Source organism: Syngnathoides biaculeatus, chromosome 5, assembly GCF_019802595.1.
Source record: "Syngnathoides biaculeatus isolate LvHL_M chromosome 5, ASM1980259v1, whole genome shotgun sequence".
Lineage (NCBI taxonomy): Eukaryota > Metazoa > Chordata > Actinopteri > Syngnathiformes > Syngnathidae > Syngnathoides > Syngnathoides biaculeatus.
This window is the reverse complement of record NC_084644.1, coordinates 15,170,245-15,196,489: the sequence shown is the minus strand read 5'-3', so window position 1 is coordinate 15,196,489 and position 26,245 is coordinate 15,170,245. Positions and strand designations below refer to the sequence as shown.

Below are 26,245 nucleotides of genomic sequence, written 5' to 3'. Positions count from 1 at the left end.
GGTCGACCATTATAGCAGAGTAAAACTGTCTTCTTTCGGCTTGTGCCTTTCGGGGTCGCCACAGCGTGTCATCTCAGATGAACACACATATTTGTTTGGCACAATTTTTACACTGGATGCCCTTCCTGCTGCAACACTTCTCAGAGAGTGGAGGCACCAATGTGATATGTACCCAAAACCCCTGGTTTACCAAACCAATGCTCTAACCACTGAGCTACGGTATTCAAACTACTCTGACAAGAGTAATTTATCCAAAATGTTATTTGTGTTAATGTAATGCAGTAAATGTAGTGCTACATGCCTCTGATTACATTCAATTGATAACTTTGTATTCACATTGTTTTGATTTCACATGAAAATACACTTTCATAAGAAAAAAAATATGATAGGTGTAAGAACATTGCTCTGTCCATTTTCTACACTGCTTATCCTGCTCTAGATTGCAGACTAAATAGTGCACTCGAGGAAGACTACACCCCGAATTGGTATCCAATCATAGGCCATGTCTAGACAAAGAACCATTCACACTCCTATTGACACCTTCACTGAGTGAAAAAACAACCCATGCTTCCTGCACAGAAGTTAGGCAAATGAACTCAGTGCTTAATGTTGAACGTTTATTACCAAACAAGTACAGTACACGGTAATTGCTAAAACAATGAAGTAAATATTAATTTTTAAAACAAAGATTAAGAGATACGAAGTTTTGGTTCATGGGATCCTTTCTGCACACAGAGTTCTGGAGTTCAAGATGCGGATCTGTTAAAGCAAACAAAAATGTAAGTGTTCTGATATTTTCATATATTTTCTCATTTTGCAAAATACACATGAACATACATTACTATATAAAGTCTCGTCTTAATGACTCTTTACAGTAGTCGTTTTTGACATAGCAAAACACCAAATAAGACGACAAATATAGTGTCGCAAACAATGTATTTGTCCCTTGCTTGATTTTTTTTTTTTTGCAGCTTCCCCACTTTAATGTTTAAGATCATCAAACAAATATTATCAGAGAAAGACCACCCAAGTGATTTCATTTATTAAGGAAAAACTATTCAAAGCTAACTGATCTTGTGTGTAATGGAAATTGCTCGGTAAATGTAATAACTGGTTGAGCCACCGTTGTTAAGTCATCAATTAACTTTGGCTAATAATTTCAACAGACCACAGCAAAGCCTGATTACCTCCAGACCTGTTTGATCAAGAAATTACTTAAGTAGTCTGACAAAACAATTCAGAAAAGCTGTAACAAAATGCCACAATCCAAAGAAATTCAATAACAGATGAGATAATAATTGACATCTATTAGTTTGGAAAGGGCTGCCATTTCTTTCAGCAACAACAAAGCAAATTTATTTATACTCTATAGCTCATTTCATACACATAGTGTTTGCATGATTAAAAGCATTTAAAGAAATAAACATTTAAAATGGAAAATTAAAAGTGTATAGTGAAAGAAATAGCATTTAAGATGGCAATTCTTGGAAAAGCATGAATAAAAAGAGAAGTTTTTAAGATGGATTTAAAAACTCACACTCGAGGCTGACATGCATTCATATTAATTCGCATCAGCTGTTAGATCTGGAGCAAATTATTTTTAGTCTGATTCTAGGTGTGGGCAGGGGGGGGACGGTGGTTGCGAGCTTGTCAACCACAGCAAACAGTACGAGTATTGTTTGAACTTTTTACTGATGATCTCAGAAGTGTTGCTGTCTGGCCCTGATTAACTCTGGTTACAGACTTTGTCTGTGAGGTCATAGTCAATTTGGAGTTTAATTTTCCTACACATTGATTTATACATTAGGACTCCAGCAAACCATTGTGAGAATGTATCCACGAATGAAGAAAACATGGACCAGTGGTGAACCTTTCCAGGAGTGGCTGGCCTACTACAGTTAAGACTCCTCCAGGAGGTCACAAAGGAACCCAGCACCACATCTGAATAAACTCCAGGTGTTTCCTCAGTCAGGTCAGTGTTCATGAGTCAACAATAATGTAGAGACTCAACAAAAATGGTATCCATGGAAGATGTCTAAGGCGAAAACTACTTACTTAGTGTTGGCCAAAAAGAACATAAATGCTCATTTTACCTTACTCCTAAACATCTGAATGGTTCAAGACTCGTGGCAAAATATTTTATGGACTGATGAGAAGAAAGTTGAACATTTTGGAAGGTGAGTGTCCTGTTACAGTTGTCATAAATGTAACGCAGCATTTATTTAAAAAAAACATACCAACAGTCAAAAATGGTAAATGGTGTTGGTGTAATGGTTTGGGGCTGCTTTTATTCCTTCATTACCTGGAACCTGGCTGAAAAAAAAAAACAAAGTAAGGAGTGACCGACTCAAAGGCTGGACTGCAATCCAACTGAAATGGTCTGCCATGACCTAAATAAGCCAATTTATGCTTTAAAAAAAAAAAAAAAATCACTAGCGCTGCTGAATTCTAACACTTCAGCAAGGAAGAGTGGGCCAAAATATTTCCAGAGATGTGCAAGATTGCCAGTTAGAGAAAATGCACTTTAATAACCTAATAATCATTTCACTTTTTGCTTCTAAGGGTGGCCTGACCCTATTCAGTAATTAAGGTTTTGGGGGACATTACTTTTTACACAAAGCCAGGTGGCTCTCAGTTTTTCTGACCCTTGGAACATCTAATAATTTAAAAAGCTGTATTGCTAATTCTTACTGTGGTTATCTTTGTTGTTTGATGATCTTCAACATGTAAATACAGTTTGTCAGAAATTTATATTCCTTTATGTCTCCTAAATCCTAATGGAAAAACCTGCATATTCATCATACCTCTTGAACCAGGAAGTATCCCAATAACAAATTAACAGACAAAACCATAACTATACCCACCGATTTTTTTTTCTTTTGTAAATCATTTGGCCTTGGTAGATATCTCTGCTTTACTGAACAACAACCAAATTATACATTATAGAATTGCGAAAACAAATCAAATGGTGGCCTGTGACTTTCACAGTGCATCGTATGTACAGTACTTGATATAAATTAACATGTAGGCATCTAACCTGTTTCTCTTCAGCGGACAACACACCCTCTACTCCCACTACCTGGTACCGTTTATGTTTCAGGCTGCCAGGAAGCTTTCGGATATGGTGGACGGCTATGGATGCCGTCTCTCTACTCATTAACTTCATGGTGTCTGATGATGAAGAACCAGGATCCAAAAGCAGAAGGCAGAGATTTCCATTCTTCCGCTGCTCCAAACCCACTATGGAGCGACTATGACCTTGGGGACACAGTAAAGAGGAAACATTTGACACATTACTGACAGCACAATTTTGTAATGGGGTTCCCATGTTTGGCAAGTGGTCGACCATGAATCTATCTCCATCCATCCATCCATCCAGCGATCCACTGGGATACTGGGTATCCTTATGAGTCGCCGATCCCTGCCATACACCCTGAACTGTTCATCAGCCAATATCAGCTTTCACTGGTGCCTTGGGTGACTCAACTTAGATTTTTTTTGAGATACAAGCCATCGTTCGACCATGTCTTTTTTTTGCTTTGGCATGCAAGCGCTGACTTGAATTAAAAGCGCTTTATGGTGGCTTTTCCACCAGCACCTTGGCAAAAGCTAAACTAAACATACAAGAGAATTAGTGTATTTAAAACAATCATCTATTTTAGCCCTCCAGCCTGCTCGCTTCATGCCAATCCTATGAGGGTTTAACTATTCAAGCAATGAGTTGAACATTAACGAGCACCCATGTGGAAAGACAATATAACTGTACTCACAATCATACATTCTTTACCCTATGTGAAAAACGGCTAGTATTTGTGCTGTAATAATGAGAATGAGGACTTGAGACTCTGTATTGTACTGCCCCCATTTGGTCAATGCAAGTACAACAGAGAGTGGAATGGCCATTCAGTTAAAGCAGTGGGTAGGCTTGGTGGGTAACATTTAGAATACAAAAAAAAAACCCACAACTTTCATTAAGATACATAAAAAAATAGATTACAGGTACATTAATTTAATATTTGGATTTTCTTTTGCAGGATTAGTCCGTTTCTCACTGGGGCCTCCACTCCCCAAGAGGGGTCACGTCAGGAAAGGTATCCGCCATAAAAACTGAGCCACACAAATATGAGCGTTCATATAAGATGACACGCTGTGGCAACCCTTAATGGAACAAGCCGAAAGAAAGAAAGAAATATTTTTAAAGAAGGGAAGGAGGGGCTGATTGTTGATTTGAGTCCTCCCCGCTCTCAAAATAGCCTGCAACCTTTTCAGGAGATGTGGGAAAAATAAATCACAATAGACCTCAATGAAACACAGGGAATCTTTTATTTTTTCCCCCACCAACCAAAATGCCACAGGCCAGTGGATGTATGTGGGGGCTTCCCAAACCTGTCCAGTTTAAAAGCGAAATGTAGTGAATGAACGCTGTTGTCTTGAATGATTCATTGGAGGACTTCTTTAGTTTACACTAAGATTCGAGATAAGATTGTTGCTTTAGAGAAAGAAATTGCAGCCAACCATTTGATATTCACACGCTTTTGAAAACTGTTGCCTACATGAACTTTCCTACAGTTGACTGTTTGGTAAATAATACATTCATTACTTTCCATGTTGATTTGGGAGCTTCAAATTCTATATTAAAAGTTTCCGAGCCAGTTGTTCTTGCCCCAACCAAATGATCTTGTTACTCAATGTGTGCAAATGGAGGTTTACCAAAAGACAAATTTATGCACCCTGCTCCATGTGTATTGTGTGGCTTTGGACCAGATATGCCATTTAAGCATCCGTTTGTTGTCATTCATATGTCTAATCAATCTGTTGGGAAGGGATCTCATGATAAAATTGGGATTGGTAGTGACATCCGCTCCTGATGGTATTGAAATTACGGCATCTGGTAGATAATGTGGAATCATCATTTGTTAGATTCCGTCCCGAGAACCTGCAAAACATTTGTCATTGGGGAGTCAGCAATCCAATTAGCACCAATCTGACAAGATATACGGCACAGTTCATTTCTCACGATTCTCGTTTAACATTTTAATGAAGATCTACAAATTGCATTGTACGACGTGGATGACGGACCAAACCGACATTTTAAGCAGACTTTTTACAGAGACTTAAATGACTCCTTGAATATGAGTGACCTTATTTTGACAAGATTTTTGTGCAGCGTTAGTCTCACTAACACTAGTGCAGCTGTCTGTCTGTGATGTTTTCTGTTCAGCACCACACATTTCTTTGGCGAAACAAACTGCAGTAAAATGGCAGGATATAGGCAGTTTATTTCTCGGTGTCAGCGCATGACTGATTGGGCACCAACAACAGATCCAACAATGGGTTTTTCGGGATCTGCATGCCCCACCTTCTTCTCTGAGCCACTCGCCTGCTGTCTTGAACATTTGACGCTCACACCGGGCACAGCATCGCTACAATATGTTAATGATTTGTTGATTGCTCGTCCCATCGAAGAACAGCGTGAGACTGATATGATTGTTTTGTTAAAACACCTTGGATCAGAAGGCCACAAAGCATCGTTATTAAAACTGCAGTTTGTATCACAAGAGGTTAATTTTCTAGGACACATCTTCACTCCTCGAGGGAAAATACTTTATCCAGCTCAGGTGCAGACTATTGTTGACACACCAAAACCATTCACAAAGAAACAGGTATGGTTTTTGGGAATGTGCTTATTGGAGACATTTCATCTCAAAAAAGTAAGTTTCGTTCGGCTTGTCCCTTTCGGGGTCGCCACAGCGTGTCATCTCAGATGAACGCACATATGTTTGGCACAATTTTTACGCCGGATGCCCTTCCTGACGCAACCCTTCTCAGGGAGTGGAGGCCCCAGTGGGATACGAACCCACAACCCCTGGTTTATCAAACCAGTGCTCTAACCACTGAGCTACAGGGCCTCCAGACATTTCATCTCAAATTATTATTATTATGACTGTTGTACATTCACTCACTCTGAACAGGTCACTGAGTTTCTCATCGCATGTTAAATGGACAACTGAGGCTACCAGTGCCTTTGAACACCCAGGGTGCTTTCCAATCTTGCCCTACTCTTAGGATTCTGGACTCATCCAAACCCTTTGTTCAGTTTGTAGACGAACGCCACGGAGACGTGACATTAGTGTTGTTTCAGCCCCATGGCGACCAGCTCCTTCCAGTGGGGTATTTTTACCTTGAACTTCATTCAGGGTATAATGTGATTAGCATTCATTCAGTGGAACGAGGTCTTCCCCTTTGTGCAGTGGCAGCCTGTGAACACGCTGTACTTCCTACATGTGGGGTATGCGTGGCTCACTCGAAGTCCACCGCTGTGTAAGTTCTTCACTTCCTTACCAAACTCTGCATTGCTCTGTATTGTTGACCCCAAGTATTTGAAGTCATCCACCCTCGTTATCTCTTCTCCCTGGAGCTTCACTCTTCCTCCTACGCCCCTCACAATCATGCGCATATATTCTGTTTTACTTCGGCTAATCTTCATTCCTCTCCTTTCCAGTGCGTGCCTCCACCTTTCTAATTGTTCCTCCACCTGCTCCCTGCAGATCACAATATCATCTGCGAACGTCATAGTCCAAGGGGATTCCAGTCTAACCCCACCTGTCAGCCTATCCATGACGACCGCAAACAGAAGGGGCTCAGCGCGGAACCCTGATGCAGTCCCACCGCCACCTTAAATTCTTCTGACACACCTAAGGCACATCTCACCGCTGTTCTGCTGCCCTCATACATGTCCTGTACTATTCTAACATATTTCTCCGCCACACCAGACTTCCGTATGCTGTAGAACAGTTTCTCTCTTGGTACTCTGTCATAGGCTTTCTCTAGGTCTACAAAGACACAATGTAGCTCCTTCTGATCTCTGTACTTTTCCACTAGCATCTTCAAGGTAAATAATGCATCTGTGGTACTCTTTCCAGGCATGAAACCATACTGTTGCTCGCAGATACTTACTTCTGTCCTGAGTCTAGCCTCCACTACTCTTTCCCATAACTTCATTGTGTGGCTCATCAACTTTATTCCTCTATAGTTCCCACAGCTCTGAACATCCCCTTTGTTCTTAAAAATGGGAACTAGAACACTTTTCCTCCATTCTTCAGGCATCTTTTCGCCCGCTAGTATTCTGTTGAATAAGTTGGTCAAAAACTCCACAGCCATCTCTCCAATTTGCTTCCATAACTCCACCGGTATGTAATCAGGACGAACTGCCTTTACATTTTTCATCCTTTGTAGTACCTTTCTAACTTCCCCTTACCAATTATTGCCACTTCCTGGTCCTTCACACTTGCCTTTTCTTCTCTTCCTTCTCTCTCTCATTTTCTTCATTCATAAACTTCTCAAAGTATTCTTTCCATCTACTTAGCACATTACTGGCACCAGTCAACATATTTCCATCACTATCCTTAATCACCTTTACTTCCTGCACATCCTTCCCATCTCTATCCCTATGTCTGGCCAACCTGTAGAGATCCTTTTCTCTTTCTTTCGTATCCAACCTGGTGTACAAGTTGTCATGTGCCAGAATTTCTCTTTCAACTCGAGGTCACATCCTACCTGTGGGGCATAGCCGCTAATCATATTATACACAATACCCTTAATTTCAAATTTGAGCCTCATCACTCGATCTGAGACTCTTTTCACCTCTAATACATTCTTAGCCAGCTCTTCCTTTAAAATAACCCCTACTCCATTTCCCTCCCCATCTACTCCATGGTAAAATAAAATTAATAAAATTATAATATTAAACCCTGCTCCCAAGCTGCTAGCCTTACTCCCTTACCACTTGCTCTCTTGGATGCGCAATATATAAACCTTTCTCCTAATCATCATGTCAACTAACTCCTGAGCTTTTCCTGTCATAGTCCCAACATTCAAAGTCCCTACACACAGTTGTAGGGTCTGTGCATGCCTCTTATGCCGACTAAGCCGCTTTCCTCCTCTTTTTTTGTCTTCGACCTACATTATTTGAATTTCTACCTACGCCTTACAGATTAATAGTGCCGGGTGCGGGCGTAGTTAGCCCGTGCCACGACCTAACTGTTATGGCATTCATTTGATGAACGCTCATATGTTTGGCACAGTTTTATGCTGGATGACCTTCCTGACGCAACCCGCTGCAATTATTCGGGTTTGGGACCAGCCTACAGGTTGCGCAGAAATTGTGCCCCCCTTTGGGCTGCAGATAGTCAAAAGAAGCAATCAAATAAAGTCAGCACACAAGATACACAATTCAAATACTACCTAAATCTATGTTAAAGTCAAAATCAGATAAAAGCAACCGAATAAAGAAAGTCAGCACACACAAATTACATACTACCTGTGTGAAAATATAAAGGAGATGGCGATTTAAAGGATATGTGGATGTGATTCAAACCACAATGGCCCTTACTCTAGTAGTTGAAGGGTGAGTCCACGTTTGATGTTTGGTCCTCATTGTATACGCTACGTAGGTAATGTTGTTAGCGCACTAGGCTAACTTAGGCCGGGCAGCTTCAACGCAAATGATCCGGCTCCAATTTGGGTACTAAAATGTACTAAGCTAAGACTGTTAAATTTCCTATAATTCCTCACAGCCCTCATTGTACAAGTTGTTTAGGACGTACATACAAGTTATGAAGTTACTCACGTTCGATGTTTCTTCAACAGCACAGTTTGATCACAAATGCGTCTCCGTGCTATCCAGCTAAGCTAAGGTAGTCTGGGCCTATAAGGAAGTTTAAGTTGACGTTTCCACTTGCCCAACTTCCTAAAAAGTACTCACGGTCCTCGTTGTATACAAAATACAAGTTTTGCAGGTCGTGTAAATACTAATGTTTGATGTTTACTTCCTCAGCAAATATTTGATTACATACGTGACTTGATGTTATTGAGCTACGTTAGGCCACGCAGCTTCAACATGAACGAATACGGCTCCATTTTAGTGCAGATTACACAGATGATGATTTTAGTCCACTGTAGTCGTCACCAGGGGCGTCCCACGTTGAGTATTAAAAACATTCGGTCCAAATTCAGCAGGATTTATTTATTGTACGGTCGTGCAGGTCGGAGCCCCCTCGATTTGTTGTCACCAGTTTGGTAACCAGAAGCCAACCAACAGAGTAAATGTCGTGAAGACACAAAATTAAATTGGATCAAGTGTCTGCCAATTGTCTTGATGTTTATGAGGACGCGTGTGCGTCTGAGCCACAATCTGTCCCCATTTGAGATCCTGTTTGCGAGGCCTCTGAATGTTGGACTGCATCATCAGCTAGCCAATGGACACACACCTTTGCAAGGACAATATGATCAGTTATTGCACATATCTGACTAACGTGCTTTCTGTCAGGAAACAAGTTCATGCAGCACTAGCGAGGAGGACAAACGGAACCTTGCATGACGTCAAACCTGGTGACTTTGTGCTGATAAAGGACTTCCAGCGAAAAACGTGGAGGCATCAGCGCTGGCTGGGCCCTTTTCAAGTTCTCCCGTGACCAACAGTGCAGTGAAGGTTGGTGTAAGGGCTAAGTGGGTTCACACGTCACACTGCGGTCCCAGCACCTCCGATGGTCCTGAATCCTCCACTCTCCTTGTCTTCTACGGCAATACTTTGATTTACTTTCCTTTAGCACATTAAAATTTTGTATTTAGTTGCTTTACTTCACTTTTACTTTCTTTTACATCATTAATGTAATGTAACTTAGTTAGTTTTTAGTGTTTTGATGACTTTGGATTTTTATCGGTAGAGTTTACTGATGTAGAAGTAGTAGTGGATTGATTAGGTTGGATGAATCAAATAGGTGGGAAACTATATATAGGGATGTATACATATATATATATATATATATATATATATATATATATACGCACGCACGCAGACACACGCGCGCGCACACACACACACACCACACACACACACACACACACCACACACACACACACAGCCTTGTGAAAGTATTCGGCTCCCTTGAACTTTTCAAACTTTCGCCACATTTCAGGCTTCAAACAAAGATAAAATTACATTTGTATTTTCATGAATCAACAAGTGGGACACAATCATGAAGTGGAACAAAATTTATTGGATACTTCATACTTTATCAAATAAACTGAAAAGTGGGGCATGCAATATTATTCAGCCCGTTTACTTTCAGTGCAGCAAAATCACTCCAGAAGTTCAATGAGGATCTCTGAATGATCCAATGTTGACTGATGATGATAAATAGAATCCACCTGTGTTTAATCAAGTCGCCGCATAAATGCACCTGCTCTGTGATAGTCTCGGGGTTCTGTTTAAAGTGCAGAGAGCATCTTGAAGACCAAGGAACACACCAGGCAGGTCCAAGATACTGTTGTGGAGAAGTTTAAAGATGGATTTGGATACAAAAAGATTTCCTAAGCTTTAAACATCTCAAAGAGCACTGTGCAAGCAATCATATTGAAATGGTTGGAGTATCAGACCACTGCAAATCTACCAAGACCCGGCCCTCCCTCTAAACTTTCACTTCGAACAAGGAGAAGACTAATTAGAGATGCAGCCAAGAGGCCCATGATCACTCTGGAGGAACTGCAGAGATCGATAGCTGAGGTGGGAGAGTCTGTCCATCGGACAACAATCAGTCGTACACTGCACAAATGTGGCCTTTTTGGAAGAGTGGCAAGACGAAAGCAATTTCTCAAAGATATCCATAAAAAGTCTCATTTAAAGTTTGCCACAAGCCACTTCGGAGACACACCAAACATGCGGAAGGTGCTCTGGTCAGATGAAACCAAAATCGAATTTTTGGACCACAATGCAAAACAATATGTTTGGCGTAAAACCAACACAGCTCATCACCCTGAACACACCATCCCCACTGTCAAACATGGTGGTGGCAGCCTCACGGTTTGGGCCGGCTTTTGTTTAGCTGGGACAGGGAAGATGGTTATAATTGATGGGAAGATGAATGGAGCTAAATACAGGACCAAATACAGGAAGAAAACCTGTTGGGGTTTGCAGAAGACCTGAGACCGGGATGGAGATTTATCTTCCAACAGGACAATGATCCAAAACATAAAACCGTATCTACAATGGAATGCTTCATAAATAAATGTATCCAGGTGTTAGAATGGCCAAGTCAAAGTCCAGACCTGAATCCAATTGAGAATCTGTGGGCAGAACTGAAGACTGCTGTTCACAAACTCTCTCCATCCAACCTCACAAAGCTTGAATTGTTTTGTAAGCAAGAATGGGCAAGAATTTCAGCCTCTTGATGTGCAAAACTTATAGAGACATAGTCCAAGTGACATGCAGCTGTAATTGCAGCAAAAGGTGGCGCTACAAAGTGTTAATGGAAGGGGGCCAATACATAATATTACACGCTGCACTTTTCAGGTTTTTATTTGTTAAGAAGTTTAAAATATGCAATAAATTTTGTTTCACTTCATGATTGTATCCCACTTGTTGATACTTGACGAAAATTTTTAATTTTGTATGTTTATGTTTGAAGCCTGAAATGTGGTTAAAGGTTCAAGGGGGCCGAATACTTTCACAAGGCACTGTGTGTATATATATATATATATAAAAAACACAGCAAATTCTATTAGTTCTACCTTCAACTTTCACTTGTTTTGTCCTGTTGTGGTTTCTATTGTGGTGATGTTCCTTACGGCTTCATCTGCATACAGCTGGACATACACTGAAGAAAATGTGTATTTGAACACCCTGCTATATTGCAAGTTCTCCCACTTAGAAATTATGGAGGGGTCTGAAATTTTCATTGTTGGTGCATGTCCACTGTGAGAGAGATACTCTTAAAAAAAAAAAAAAAAAATCCAGAAATCAGATTGTATGATGTTTTTTATAAATCTATTTGTGTGATACAGCAAATAAGTATTTGAACACCTGAGAAAACCAATGTTAATATTTGGTACAGTAGCCTTTGTTTGCAATTTCAGAGGTCAAACGTTTTCTGTAGTTATTCACCAGGTTTGCACATACTGCAGGAGGGATTTTGGCCCACTCTTCCACACAGCTCTTCTTGAGATCAGACAGGTGTCTGGGCTGTCGCTGACAAACACAGAGTTTCCGCTCCCTCCAAATATTTTCTATTGGGTTTAGGTCTGGAGACTGGCTAGGCCACGCCAGAACCTTGATATGCTTCTTACGGAGGCCCCTCCTTGGTTTTCTTGGCTGTGTGCTTTGGGTCATTGTCATGTTGAAAGAACCACGACCCATCTTCAATGCTCTGACTGAGGGAAAGACGTTGTTCCCCAAATTCTCACAATACATGGCCGTGGTTATCCTCTCCTTAATACAGTGGCCGTCCTGTCCCATGTGCAGAAAAAGATCCCAAAGCATGATGTTTCCACCCCCATGCTTCAAAGTAGGGATGGTGTTCTTGAGATGGAACTCATCATTTGTCTTCCTCCAAACACGGTTAGTGGAATCATGACCAAAAAGTTCTATTTTCATCTCATCTGACCACAAAACTTTCTTCCATGACTACTCTGTATCATCCAAATGGTCATTGGCAAAGCTAAGACTGGCCTTGACATGTGCTGGTTTAAGCAGGGGAACGTTCCGTGCCATGCATGATTTTAACCATGACGTCTTAGTGTATTACCAACAGTCACCTTGGAAACGGTGGTCATTGTTGTATAGTCTTGGGCTGATTCCTCACCTTTCTGAGGATCATTGAGACCCCACGAGGTCATATCGTGCATGGGGCTCCACTCTGATTGAGATTGACCGTCATGTTTAGCTTCTTCCATTTTCTAATGATTGCTCCAACAGTGGACCTTTTTTCACTAAGCTGCTTGGCAATTTCTCTGTAGCCTATACCAACTGTGCGGAGTTGTACAATTTTGTCTCTGGTGTCATTGGACAGCTATTTGGGCTTGGGCATGTTCCAAGTTTTAGTCTTACTGATTGTATGGGGTGGACAGGTGTCTTTATGCAGCTAACAACCGCACACAGGTGCATCGGATTTAGGATAATACATGGAGTGGGGGTGGACTTTTAAAGCCTGACTAAGAGGTCTTTGAGAGTCAGAATTCTAGCTGATAGACAGCTGTTCAAATACTTATTTGCAGCTGTATCACACAAATAAATCATTGAAAAAAAAAATCATACATTGTGATTTCGAGATTTTTCTTTTTGATTATCTCTCTCACAGTGGACATGCACCTACGATGAAAATTTCAGACCCCTCCATGATTTCTAAGTGGGAGAACTTGCAATATAGCAGGGTGTTTAAATACTTATTTTCTTCACTGTACTATGTCTAGTTCCTTCCAGAATTTCTTTCAACTCGAGGCCACATCCGAGAACATGCAAACTCCACACAGGAGGGTCTGGGATTGAAGCCGGGACCTCAGAACTGTGAGGGCTTCAGCAATATTTGAAAACCGTTAAATTTTTCATGGTCAATATTCTCTCAATGGCACAAGATATTTAACTTTCTTTTCATTTGGGAATTAAGTACTTGAAGAATCATGTTCTCTGAGGTTTCTGTTGAGACGGTATGCATCTTAAAGTACGATGAGAATATTTGGTTCTACTTAAAAGTCTCCACTTTCTTTTCGAAATGATACACAAAGTCTGTCCCATGGTGGTAGCTATTACATATTGTGGTTTATGTTTGTGAAATATTACGTGTATAGGGGGAATGCGCCTACGTCATAAAATCATGTGATTTTCATTGACGCCGCCATACTGCCGGTCAAACAAAGCATTGTTGAATGCTAATTCCGTTAAGACTAAACAAAAATATGTCTGATAGCATGACACCCTGAGTTTTGTCCGATATCATTAAACATTTAGAAAATGACCACAAACAAAGGTATGTGGAAAAATTAGAGACACTTGGCATAGAGGATCCATTTTTAATGCCGAAGTCGATGTCTCCAATTGACTGTTCATTCGTTTGCCTATGTTGGACAGTTGAATATACACATGTATCTTGTGAATAAGTCGTTGAGATTTACACTGAAGCATTTGGAAGTATATAAAAGTCGGGATGCATGCAAATACTTAGTTGCTGGATGGGTCATAGGTGTCGTGTCCTGTAAAATTGACTGAAGTAAGTCTCATCTTGTAATGGCAAAGGTAAGTTGCAACTTGCATTAAATTTAGCTATGATTTTGGACCAAATTATTACCAATATAGAAGGCCTGATTATTTTTTTAAACTGACAACAAATCTAACTGGAGTGTTTGAATCTCAGACTTTATTATGCCTGTAATGAATACTTAAGTATTCATCGAGTGATGCTGCTGTTTTTGAAATATAATCATCCATATCCCGTTTGTGGAAAAAAAAAATTTTAGGACAGGGAGTCTTGTTTACCTCCGTAAACCTCTCTGTGACAGACGCATTATTATAATCAATTGAGCCAACTTGGCAATATAAATACTTCTCTATAATTTGAAATTGAGAAGAATAATTCCTACCTCAAATGATCACTACATTGGCGTGTATTCCGTTAGGCACATCCATCCCGTTTAGTTGCCGAAATACATCGCTCTTTTCAGCTGTTATTCTATAGAGTGGTATCTTTGAAGAACTGTCTCGTCTATTGTGACAACCAACAGCACAACAAGTCTCACAACATTGTGAAAATCAGTTACGGTCCAGCGACTCACCGACCGAGCAGCTTTGTATGACTAGCAAAATGGCGTCGTAAACAAAAGATGACGTTGCGCGCACAATCTCTATACTTTTGTATTTTCAAAAATGGCTCTTTTCTGTCCATGGTGGGATGTGTAATAGCAGCAACACGGGTTGTTGGGTTCACCCTTAAAATTTAAATACATTAACCTGCCACTGAAGTTTTCAGCCGAACAGTTGCAGTAGTGCTATGGCAAATTCATTTTGAGGTTGTAAATTGTCAAATTCTCCATCTTATCATTCAGTTTCCTTGACATTGTTGTGATAAGTTTGGCCGACTTCATATGACTTTGCAACGTACCTTCTCCCATGTTAAATAGGTTAATAAGTTTACTGCATGGAGAACATTTCGCTGTATGACTGTCGCAAGGTGCCAGCCACCCCCGGTACAACTCATTTTCTAACCACATGTCGTTAAATCGGCACTTTCCTGGCATATCCGTAACTGGAAGCTTTGTTTGTTCCGCTGAGGTCAGGTGCGCACTACATCCATGCTTGGAAGAACTGAACAAAATGACATCACTGAGAAATTTGGAGAAACCAGAAATGCACGGTCTTCGCTTGACAGGTTTATTGTTTTAATTAAAACATGCTAAACAATATTTTGAGCTGAAACATCAAAATCCCATGACATTCCTTGACCCAAGCCAAATATTTTTTATTTACCGGACATTCCAAGAACTGGAAAAGGCCACGTTTCGTCCAATAATAATCCCGAAATTCTCTGACCCGTAAGAACACTGTAACATGGAATGAATGGGTGGAAACAATGGGAAAATGAAATGCCATTATTTTAAGGGGACAACCCCATCAGCAACATACTGAGAAAGCCCCACAAAGAACTATGAGCTAAATTATTTTTGTAACACTGAACATAGTTTATACTTTTGAATTATGAAATGTATTCTGTATTTTTGGAATGGTGAACTCAACTTTGAAATAGTTTGCATAGAAAATGATCTTTCCCAACACTGTCAACCAACTCCTGAGCTTTTCCTGTGAGAGTCTCCACAATCAGTTTTAGATTATTTGCTTTCCTCTTCTCTTTCTTCCGAAGAATTTGCATTTGAGCGCTGCATCTTCAACCCACTGTAGCTCAATTTACACCGGCGCCCTTTAGGTTAACGGCAATGTTATTAACCTGGGCTACCACAGATCTGTTATGGAATTGGCCAAATGCCCTTCGTGATGCCATTCCCCTGTATTTATCCAGCCTTGGGACCAGCCTACAACTTGCACTAAGTTATGCTCCCCGTTTGGCTAAATTTTTAAAAAGACAACAGTACCAGGCAAGATCATGCTACCAAGTGTTTATGTGCAGTGTGCAACTTGTGGCAGGACGTGTTGCTGTGCGTGCACCTTGATGCTGCAGGTATAGTGGCGGCAACGTGGTCTGGGTTAGTCTTGGAGGCAATTTGGTAGTGCTGCTGGACTGACTGAAGTAGTTTTTGACCCACTCAAAAAGCCGGGGATGAGTGCCACCTGGGCCTGTTGGCTGGTGGAAGTCAATGATGCAGCCACTGAGAAAAAAATGGATTGTTTTAATCTCCTTAATATTGATAAGAATCTCCCAATTCCTGAGAGCAGCTGTCAACCAACAGTAATTTAACTTTCCATGACAATTGTAAAACTACATTGCCTAATTCAGCAAGATCAAGTTTAACCGTAAAAACCTGATTCCTAGGGAAGTGAGGAGGACGTAGATCTCTGTGGCTCCAATCCAAGCACGTGTTCCGTGTAGCTGATTGTTAAAATGAGATGCACCTTGTGGATCCAGTCCTAAATCCCATGCATCCTCGATCATACTCTGCACACGTGGAATACTTGGTACTGATTTGTCTGTCGGAGAAAATGAGAATCAGTTGAATGCAAACATATATTGAAAAAAAAATCTGATCATCTCATACTGGATATAAGTGTCTTTTGATAATTGTGTTTATATTAACGCTGATAAATCATTAAAATGATAAATCTCTTCACAAGACGATGAAGGGTATTCGGAGTCTTCATTCATCATTACGCATGAAGTACAGTGGCTCCCTGTTCCAAAAAGGTTGGTAAACCCTGTTCTAAAATCGAATTGAGCAAGCTGTTGTCAAAGGAAGAGAGGTACCGGTGTGTGCTAAGCAATGGTGTACTTGGTTAGCTGTGAAAAAGTTCTGGGTTTGAATCGCAGGTAAGACCTGCCAAACACAGTGGTTATAAAGAATCTCTAGACTCTTGTTCAAATGCCAGGTATTTCCAAAATGTAAAAAAATGACTACCATAAATCAATAATTAATGTGACCTATACAAAATCCATAGTTTTTAGATACACCATGGTAGATTCCAGTATATCCACTGTTGATCCCCTTGGACCATGATGTTCAGAGATGATATCGTGATATGCAGTGAAAGCAGGGAGCAGGTGGAGGAACTTAGGCTTAGATGGAAAAAGATGACATGGTGTGGCGACGCATAACGGGACAAGCTGAAAGGAAAAAAAGAATGACCATTAACCGCATCCATCCATCCGTCTTGAGCCGCTTATTGTCACAAGGGAGTGCTGGAACCTATCCCAGCTACTCATACCATCAGGCAGGAGGGGAGGTACACCCTCAACTGTTTGCCAGCCAATCGCAGGGCACATAGAGACAGACAACATTAACACAATCACACGTAATTAATGCATGTTTTTGGGATGTGGGAGGAAACCGGAGTGCCCGCAGGAAACCCACGCAGTCACAGGGTGAACATGCAAATTCCACACAGGCGGGGCCGGGATTTGAACCCCTGACCTCAGAACTGTGAAGCCAACGCTCTGCAGCTGTTCCACCATGCCACCTGATGGGCCCTCAATCATCGGGAAAAATAACAGGTGTTGTGACATATTTGACAAAAACAAAAACTGCAATACCATATGTACATAAAATTATAACTAGCATATATCATAATATAGTCACTCTCCTGAATGTGAACAATTGTTTGTCCTGGAAATAAGTGTCTTTTGATAATTGTATTTATATGAACTTTTTTTTTGTTCCTCAATGCTACAAATTTGGGATGCCTGACTGATATCCATTTATCCTGTGTCAGTGACAATAATGTTGTAGTCAATTCTCTTATATTTTTGATAGATGGTGATGTGTACCTTTTGTCTCTTTCCTTTCAGGTGCACTATTAATGCTTCTTGGATATCTGCCCTTGTGCTTCATAAAGTATTTAAGGGTTAGTGATCATACTAAGCTTGTGCTTATTTAAAATTTGGTTTTAGCGTGTATATAGAGTAAAATGATCACAAAGTAGGATAGTCATTGTGGAGTGGCTGTAATGGAGCACCTTGAAAAGAGGACGCATATGTATCAAGTCTGAAAAGAGAGGAGAGCAGCATCTGGAAGTTTCTGTAACCACAGCCCCAGCCTTTGTCTCCCAGAGAGGAGCAATAATGGTCAGTGTCAGCACTCAGCCACAAGTGCACACAGTCTCTGCACTCAGTTTGATAGTACTGGCACAAGGCGCCAATGACACCTAGGTACAGGTGAACAAGAGTACATGTGTAACTACAGAGAGCAAAAATTTTAGCATGTTACCAACACTGCTGAGACACCGCTGCTAACATGCTGAGACTTCAGCATGTTAAGTGTATGCTATGGATTCCCAATGTATTGTACTTGGAGTGGACCATTAAAGTGATTCAAAAAATGTACAGTACTTCAATACTATCTAACCTAACCATTATAAACTAACATCTGATTTACAATTTAATAATGTATCTCCTAAGAGGCATGCATTATATGAGTATTTTAGTGATGACAGCTAGTCAACGGTTGACAGTACATTAAAAACTTGCTGCAACATCACTGTCAATTATTAGAGTGGAAGAGGAGCCGTTCTTCTTTACAGATCATTTACTGGTGGTAGTAGTACACCATAAAGCACTTGAATGTTTAGAAGGATGATGGCCATTGATCATTTTACACTTGTGACTATGCAAGTCCAAGGATGCACATGCCACAGAAACAATAAGTCTCTAGCCCAAGAATTATTAGTCCCTGCAACCCATCATCATGGAATACAGATACAGCAATCCTCTGCTACATTGTCCCCGCCCCATTTTTTTCCAAGTACTGTATTATTGTCAGAATTGTGGTTGATGTACAAAGAAATACACTAACCCTGAGTTCTGGTTCTGCCATCATCAATTCCTGAGGCAAGAGATTCCATCATCTCCACCCTATTATAGTGATACTCTGCGGTGGCCATGATGCCCCTGGCCACATCTCGCTCCATGGTTTTCTCCATCTGTGTGCGATAGCTGCCACTGCCATCCAGGCCAAACTGCCTCTGTGGATTCAACATACCACATACAGAGCAAAGTGATATGCATAAACTTTATAAAAGCACAAGACAAATATGAAAGCATGTACATGTGATCAACCTTGGCAACCTTCCACAACGTGCAGAATGAGAAGTCACAAGCTTAGAGTACTCTTCAATCTGGTCTCAGGTGATGTTCTGGTTGACACCCAGGTGCGAATACAGCCAGACTTACCTGAACCAGAACCTGATCGAGTATCTCCAATATAGTAGCATTTCATTGATGATGTAAATGCAACTCAAGGTTTCCTACATAGTACATAACATCCAAGTCTAAAAAACAAAAAACAAAACAAAAAACTATACTGTATTGTATGGACTGTCACCTTTGTTTTCAATTTCAAGTGAGTTTTGTGCTTCTTTTTTGGGGGGTCACTCTGGATGAACTGCAGAGATCTTCAGTTGAAGTGAGAGAGTCTGTCCATAGGACAACAATCAGTTGTACACTGCACAGATCTGGCCTTTATGGAAGAGTGGCAAGAAGAAAGCCATTTCTCAAAGATAGCCATAAAAAGTCTTGTTTAAAGATTGCCACAAGCCACCTGGGAGACACACCAAACGTGGAAGAAGGTGCTCTAGTCAGATAAAACCAAAATCGAACTTTTTGGCCACAATGCAAGATGATATTTTTGGCGTAAAAACAACAAAGCACATCTCCCTGTGTACACCATTCCCACTGTCAAACATGGTAGTGGCAGCCTCACGGTTTGGGGCTGCTTTTCTTCAGCAGGGGCGGGGAAGATGGTTGAAATTGATGGAAAGATGAATGGACCCAAATACAGGACCATTCTGGAAGAAAACCTGTTGGAGTCTGCAAAAGACCTGAGACTGGGACGGAGATTTATCTTCCAAAAGGACAATGATCCAAAACATGAAGCCAAATCTACAATGAAATGGTTCACAAATAAACATATCCAGGTGTCAGAATGGCCAAGTCAAAGTCCAGAACTGAATCCAATCGAGAATTTGTGGGCAGAGCTGAAAACTGCTGTTCACAAAAGGTCTCCATCCAACCTCACTGAGCGAGCATTTTGTATTTCTTTGGTTTGTCTTTGAGTGATATTAAAATTTGTTTGATGATTTGAAACCTGGGTGTAAAATACATAAGAAAGCCAAAAAATAAAAAATAAAAATGAAATCAGGACTGGAGCAAATACTTTTTCATGGCACTGTAGACCGCAGGAGTTGAGCTGCTGAAAAGTAGATCTTAGAGCAAAAACATTTGGCCACCCCTGCACTACACATTCAGTCACAATAAAAACAATTTATCCATCCATCCATTCATGTTCTTAGCTGCTTATCCTCACAAGAGTTGCGGGAGTGCTGGAACCTATTCCAGCTGTCAACAGGCAGGAGAGAGGGTGCACCCTGAACTGGTTGCCAGCCAATTCCAGGGCACATGGAGACAGACAATCACACTCAGAATTACACCTAGGGACAATTTAGAGTGTCCAATTAATGTTGCATGTTTTATGGAATGCGGGAGGAAACCGGAGTGCCAGGAGAAAACGCATACAGGCACAGAGAGGACATGCAAACACCACACTGGCAGGGCCGAAATTGAACCCTGGTCAACAAAACAGTGAGGCCAATGCTTTACAGCGGCTTCACCGTGCCGCCATATATTAATTTAATTGATTTTAAATCTTTCACAAAAACTGGCTGCATGTGAAGGTCATCCCTTTCTGAGGTCTGCCAATGGATTTTAAAACCGTAGAGGATTGTGAAAGAATCAACCCTTACCGATGGATTAAAAGGCCAGAGTGCTTCATGAGATGTACAGAACTTATGCAGTAATGAAATTAAAAATGACAACGTGAGCAACTAAGAGACTAAGATGGTGTGTGATGGTGACTTTTTGAGGCGCTTCAACTCTGATACTGAACACTAACTTTAGTGGTTTAAGTGAACAGGAAGAGGGGAAATAAAAACAATTACTTTTCTGTTTGAGCTGTATTACTTCATGTTACAGTCGCTGTTTGGAAACAAGTTATGTAATAAACGTTTACAAAGTCTTTCTGGGTGAACACCTAATTTCACAACGTACCAGTACGTATATATCCACGGCGTCTGGTCCAGGGTGGGTAGTGTATGGTGGGAAAAAAACAAAACAAAACAAACAAAATTTAAAAAAAAAAAAAAGAAAAACAGTAGGTGTGATTGTGAGTGCGGCTGTTTGTTTTGATGTGCCCTGCGATTGATTGGCAATCAGTTCAGGGTGTACCCCACCTCCTGCCCGTTGCCAGCTGGGATAGGCTCCAGCACTCCCCGCAACCCTTGTGAGGATAAAAGCTAAGAAAATGGAAGGATGGATGGATGATGATCGGTTTTGATTGCATAATTCGCCGACCTGATCAGTGACGTCCTTGATGGGCTCCAAGAAAGACATTAACTCTGTGTCGCTGTGGTGCACAGTATATTTGAATCCAAAAGGTAGTTTATTTTTGTATTGTAGTATTATTGTTTTTTTCATCTACTCACATAGTACTCTAAATATATGACGGCCAATAAAGTTATTAAAAAAAAAAGAAAAACGTCAGTGCAATGAGAGGGAGAAGACTGCTGAGAAAAATTTGCTCTTTCATGATTGCACTATGTCACACGACATGCAATAAAATCTCATTATTTTGATACTACCAATTCTGTTTTTTTTTTTTTTTTTTTTTTTTTAACAATCAATGGGCTTTATCTGGTAAACTCAAATGTGAATCATTAAAATGTGGAAAAAGCATGTGTTGGTGGTCCCCCTTGCTCAGGACAGGGGAGGACGGATGGGAGTAGGATTTTGTAAAATTTTGGCTCAGGATTAGCAGGCAAAATCCACGCCAATTTCATCTTCTAATTTGTACGCAGATACAGGCATAACCTCACAACTGAAAAATTTAAATGATATTGAAAGCTATAAATTCTTCAATTACATAATATTTGAAATTTCTCAGCAATTGTACACTGCAGTGTTCTGCTCAGTAAATTTCAGACCTGCAACTTCTTAAACTGTTCTTTCTCCAGTCGGTTCTCCTCCTCCCACCTCTTCTTCTCCAATTCCCGTTGAAGTCTCCAAGCCAGTCTTTCATCTGAATCAGAGCTCCCTACAGCAAAGATAAACTATTGTTATAATAGGGTTATGTACAGTGCTACCAGTAAATATTCACATCCCTTCATTTTGCCCACATTTTACTAATATATGTTCTGACTTATTCTGAAGATGATTTGAGTAGTTTTCTTTAAAAACAAACCGACATAAAATATCCCATAATGACAGCAAAAACATTTTCAGATATTTGCGTAAATTTATTTTAAAAATGTAAACAGATAGTTACAGAAGTATTCACATCCTTTGGTTAAGGTTGGTTGAGGGATCTTTTGCACCAAAAACAGCCTCAAGTCTTCTTGGGTATGTCGCTACAAGCTTGGCACACCTGTTTCATGTTAGCATTGTTCTCTGGAGATCCTCCCATGGTCAGTCAGGTTGGATAGGCAGCGTCGGTGGGCAGCCGTTTTTAGGTCTAAGTCTTTGCAGAGATGGCCGATTGGATTCAAGCCCAGACTCAAGCTAGCCCACTCAAGGACATTCACAGGCTGATTCCTTTGTTATCTTGGCTGTGTGCTTTGGGTAATTGTCGTTTTGGCAGCTGAATTGATGCCGAAGTCCTAAAACACACTGTTGAAAGTTCTCTTAAAGAACTTCTCAATATTTGGTCCTCTTACCATGTATGCAGACTAGTCTCTAGTTCCTGCAGCAAAAAAAAAAAAAAAAAAAAAAAAAAAAAAAAAAACAGCCCCACAGGATAATGCTGCAACTAGCATCCTTCACAGTAGGGAGTGTGAGCCAGGTGATGAGCAGTGCCTTTTCTTTTCCAGATACGATGCTTGCAATATAGGCTAAAAAGTTCTACTGTATTTCGGTTTCACCCGACCAGAAACTTTGCTTCTGTATGTCTGAGAATCCTTCGAGCGCCTTTTTCCAAATTCCAAGCAGGCTCCCACGCGTCTATCGGTGATAACTGGCTTATTTTTTGCCACCTTACCATAAAAGGCTGAATAATGGAGTGCGTTAGCAATGGTACCATTTCTGGATGGTTCTATCTCTGCAAGTCTCTACTTTTGTCAGCACCACCCATCTCAAGACTTGCAGGGCACGCTCACAAGATCCAGAGCAGGCAGGATCCTTTCGGACCCTCCACAACCTGGTCACCGGCTCTTCTAGCTCCTTCCGTCAGGCAAGTGTTACTGATCAATGCAAGTCAAAACTAGCGGGCATTCTAACAGTTTTTCCCTCTGGCAATTAAGTTATTCTATTGTATTTTCTGCCTTGTGCCGTTGTTGGGACACACCCTCACATCCTGATGGTCCAAGCAGTATTAGTAATATATCCCGTAGACCATAGCACGATTCGTCACTATAACTTGCTCCCTTTGCACAATTGTCATTGCACTGGTCTATAACGACAACCGCGAATGAGTAAGGGCACTCTGTACAATCTTAACATGTAGGGCATTGACACTCTTTATCTCTTAGCTGTTCTAAATGAAGAAGACTGTGTCTTTGACTCTTATAAAAAATAGTTCCTATTAACAGAATGTCTCTTGTTCTTTTCTTTGTTCTTGTTAGTTTTTTCTTTGTTCTGAATGTTGTACCAGGGTGGCACCGACTGTCGGAGACAAATTCCTTATGTGTGGTTACACACTAGCCAAAAAAGCTGATTCTGATAGCATTCTTGCTCACCTCTGTGACCAAGGAACTTCTTCCCCGGATACTTGGCTTGGTCAGATGGGCAGATCTACGAAAGCTCACGGTCCTTCTTCAATGTCCGTATACTCAAGACCACAGTGCTTTTTGGAACGGTCAATGCTGCAAGAATCCTTCCTCAGATTTATGCCTTGACACAATCCAGTCTCTCAAGTCTGCAGACAATTGCTTGGACTTCATTGCTTGGTTTCTGCTCTAATAGGCGATGGCAACTATGAGACCTTAATGGACAGGGGTGTGCCATTCCAAATGAAGTTCAATAAACTGAATTTACCACTGTTAGACTTCAAGCCAGAGAAGCAGTGAAGGATGATCAGTGGAAATCAGATGCACCTGAGCTCAAGTTTGACTGTCTCAGCAAAAGGTGTGAATATTATGTTTGAAAGACAAATGATATATTTACACAAATGTCTGAAAATGTTTTTACTGTCATTATGAGATATTTTATGTACATTTTTTAAAGAAAATTATACTGTACTCAAATCAGCTTTAGAGTAAGTTTGTAACGTAGCACAATGTGGAAAAAAGTAAAGGGATGAGAATACTTACTAGTGGCACTGATGTTTATTGTAAGATGACTGTCTCTCAATAAATTAGAAGCAAAAATGTGAAAAGGGGAATTATGCTCAAAGATAATCAGACCTGCTCCATTATCCAGGTGAATTTCAACATGCTGCTCCAGAGAGACGCTGTCGCTGCAAACAACTGGACACAGAGGGCACTCAAGTGTGTCCTCTCCTAGACAGTTTTGAAACCTCATGTAAATCCACTAACACAATAATTTGATGGACCTTGACAAATCTGTAGTTCTAACGAAATATTTGAAGATAAATCAGACGTTCTCTGGGAGAATTTTGGAATATTTATGAATACAAATCCTTTTTTGTTTTCCTCAGCCAAAGGGCACATGATCATTTCCAACAAAATCAGCAAAAGAGAGCAGCAAGCCTGGTTTTTATTATTCACTATTAAATTACAGTACTCAAATGATCCTATCAAACATCATTAAAGGACACATTTAAACTTCGAGCATGTGATGTAGCCCTTAGCAAAGTAATGCTGCGTCTTCAAATACTAACATAAGACAAACTCTACACCATTTTTAATTGATGAGAATTTATTTATTAAGAGGGCTTTCAGAAGAGGAATATGAGTGAAGAGGGATAAACGACCCACAAAAAAAAACAGTACATTCAAGTGACTTAGTATCTGTTTAGTAGGATGGCCTCTTTAGAACTTGTCTCCAGTATATTGCCAATGTTGTGTTTGTACAAAGACTAACATACCTTGAACACAATGGTGTTCCAGCAAGTGTATCTCAACATGCTCTTGGAGGATGCTGCTGCTGCTGAATTCTAGTGCACACATGGGGCAACAGAAAAGGCCTGTAAAAAAATTAACATCAACTGTAACTTATAATGCTAGAAAGGACTTCTGAGTTTAATATTTTTAAAATGTACCAATCTCTGGAGACGCTAGGCACTTTTGTCTGTGAGTGTTCTGCTCAGACAAATATCCAGTATTTTCCAGATCTGGACCTTTACTTTCTGTCGACATGGCATCAAATCTCCGTTGAAGTGGAAATGAGTCACTTGACGATCCACAGGGTTTTGCTTTTAAATTTAAAACACTGTTGCCTGTAGTCTGCGGATTTTCAGTCAAATAAGTGTTAGTTGTAGAATGACAAAGGGAATTGGAATGAGATGAAATTCGGAGTTTGTGCTGCTCATCTAAATGTGCAGAATTAATATGGCTCCAAAGTTAATCATGGGATACTCCAGAAAAAGAACACAGCGGGCAGTGCATGTCACTTTCCAGATGGCTGAGGAGCAGATATGTCTTCATGTCTTCTTCTAACATTATTTCCTCACTACATATCTCACATGTCAGCATTAACACAGTCTGTCAATCGAAATAGTCGGATCAATCATTTCAAAATTAATTAATTAAGCCTCTGAATGGGACACCTATACTTTGTGAAAAACCATTGACTTGTCAGGAGCTGACGATTATATACAACTATTAAATAAACGACTAAAGCAATTTTCGATTTGTAATCCAACCAACTGAGCACATTAAGTACTTTAAACACAGTAAATGAACTCTAAATGAATTTTGACTCACGTTGCTACCCAACCTTATAAGGGTTTTGAAACTTGAACATCGAGAGCCAAAACCAGTCGTGAGTAAACCACTACGTATTGACTTACTCACACAGCACTTGAAACAAAGCGACAAATTTGAACACACGTTTATCGCGCCCGTTCACCTTTCCACGACATTGATTACACAATAATATATCTTCTTACCCTACTGAGCAATTTCTCTTCAAGTAGACTTCCGGGCAAAATTTTCAATATAAAACAAATATCAAAGAAATGCGGTCCATAGCCAAAACATGGATAAAAAAATAAAATGTTCGCGTGAAAAGTGTAGTTTTGTTTCTTTTTAATATACAATAACATCATATGTCGTGTTAATATCGTCAACATTGGCAGGGGATTGTCATGTTGA

At 40.4% G+C, this 26,245-nt stretch overlaps 2 protein-coding genes and 1 long non-coding RNA gene across 9 annotated transcripts in view; 2 read left to right on the top strand and 1 right to left on the bottom strand.

Annotated features, from left to right (window-relative positions):
• Positions 1 to 3,007, top strand: part of rwdd1 (RWD domain containing 1) — a 59,478-nt gene extending 56,471 nt beyond the window's left edge. For 2 of the 3 annotated variants that reach the window (XR_009794946.1, XR_009794945.1), the window contains exons 12-13: positions 736 to 779; positions 1,808 to 3,007. The gene's annotated coding sequence lies outside the window, so the exon portion shown is untranslated. The remainder of the gene's footprint in view (positions 1 to 735; positions 780 to 1,807) is intronic. The other variant, XR_009794944.1, reaches the window with a different exon arrangement.
• zufsp (zinc finger containing ubiquitin peptidase 1) lies at positions 597 to 26,245 on the bottom strand. Of its 5 annotated transcripts, none has more exons than XM_061819415.1 (11): positions 26,041 to 26,245; positions 25,192 to 25,375; positions 25,018 to 25,116; positions 24,374 to 24,469; positions 21,962 to 22,071; positions 18,781 to 18,949; positions 17,945 to 18,133; positions 16,300 to 16,465; positions 15,986 to 16,146; positions 3,038 to 3,258; positions 597 to 759 (listed from the first exon to the last, which is right to left on the bottom strand). In XM_061819415.1, the coding sequence occupies exons 1-11, from the start codon at positions 26,221 to 26,223 to the stop codon at positions 712 to 714; spliced, it is 1,626 nt and encodes a 541-aa protein (XP_061675399.1). In that variant the 5' UTR covers positions 26,224 to 26,245; the 3' UTR covers positions 597 to 711. The 5 variants fall into 5 exon arrangements, with proteins under 5 accessions (XP_061675399.1, XP_061675404.1, XP_061675403.1 ...); XM_061819420.1 differs by having other exon boundaries at positions 25,982 to 26,042; XM_061819419.1 differs by lacking the exon at positions 26,041 to 26,245 and adding an exon at positions 25,942 to 26,035.
• On the top strand, positions 3,270 to 17,951 carry LOC133500572 (uncharacterized). Its single transcript, XR_009794947.1, has 3 exons — positions 3,270 to 6,321; positions 6,549 to 9,490; positions 17,778 to 17,951. It is a non-coding gene; the product is annotated as an uncharacterized LOC133500572 (long non-coding RNA).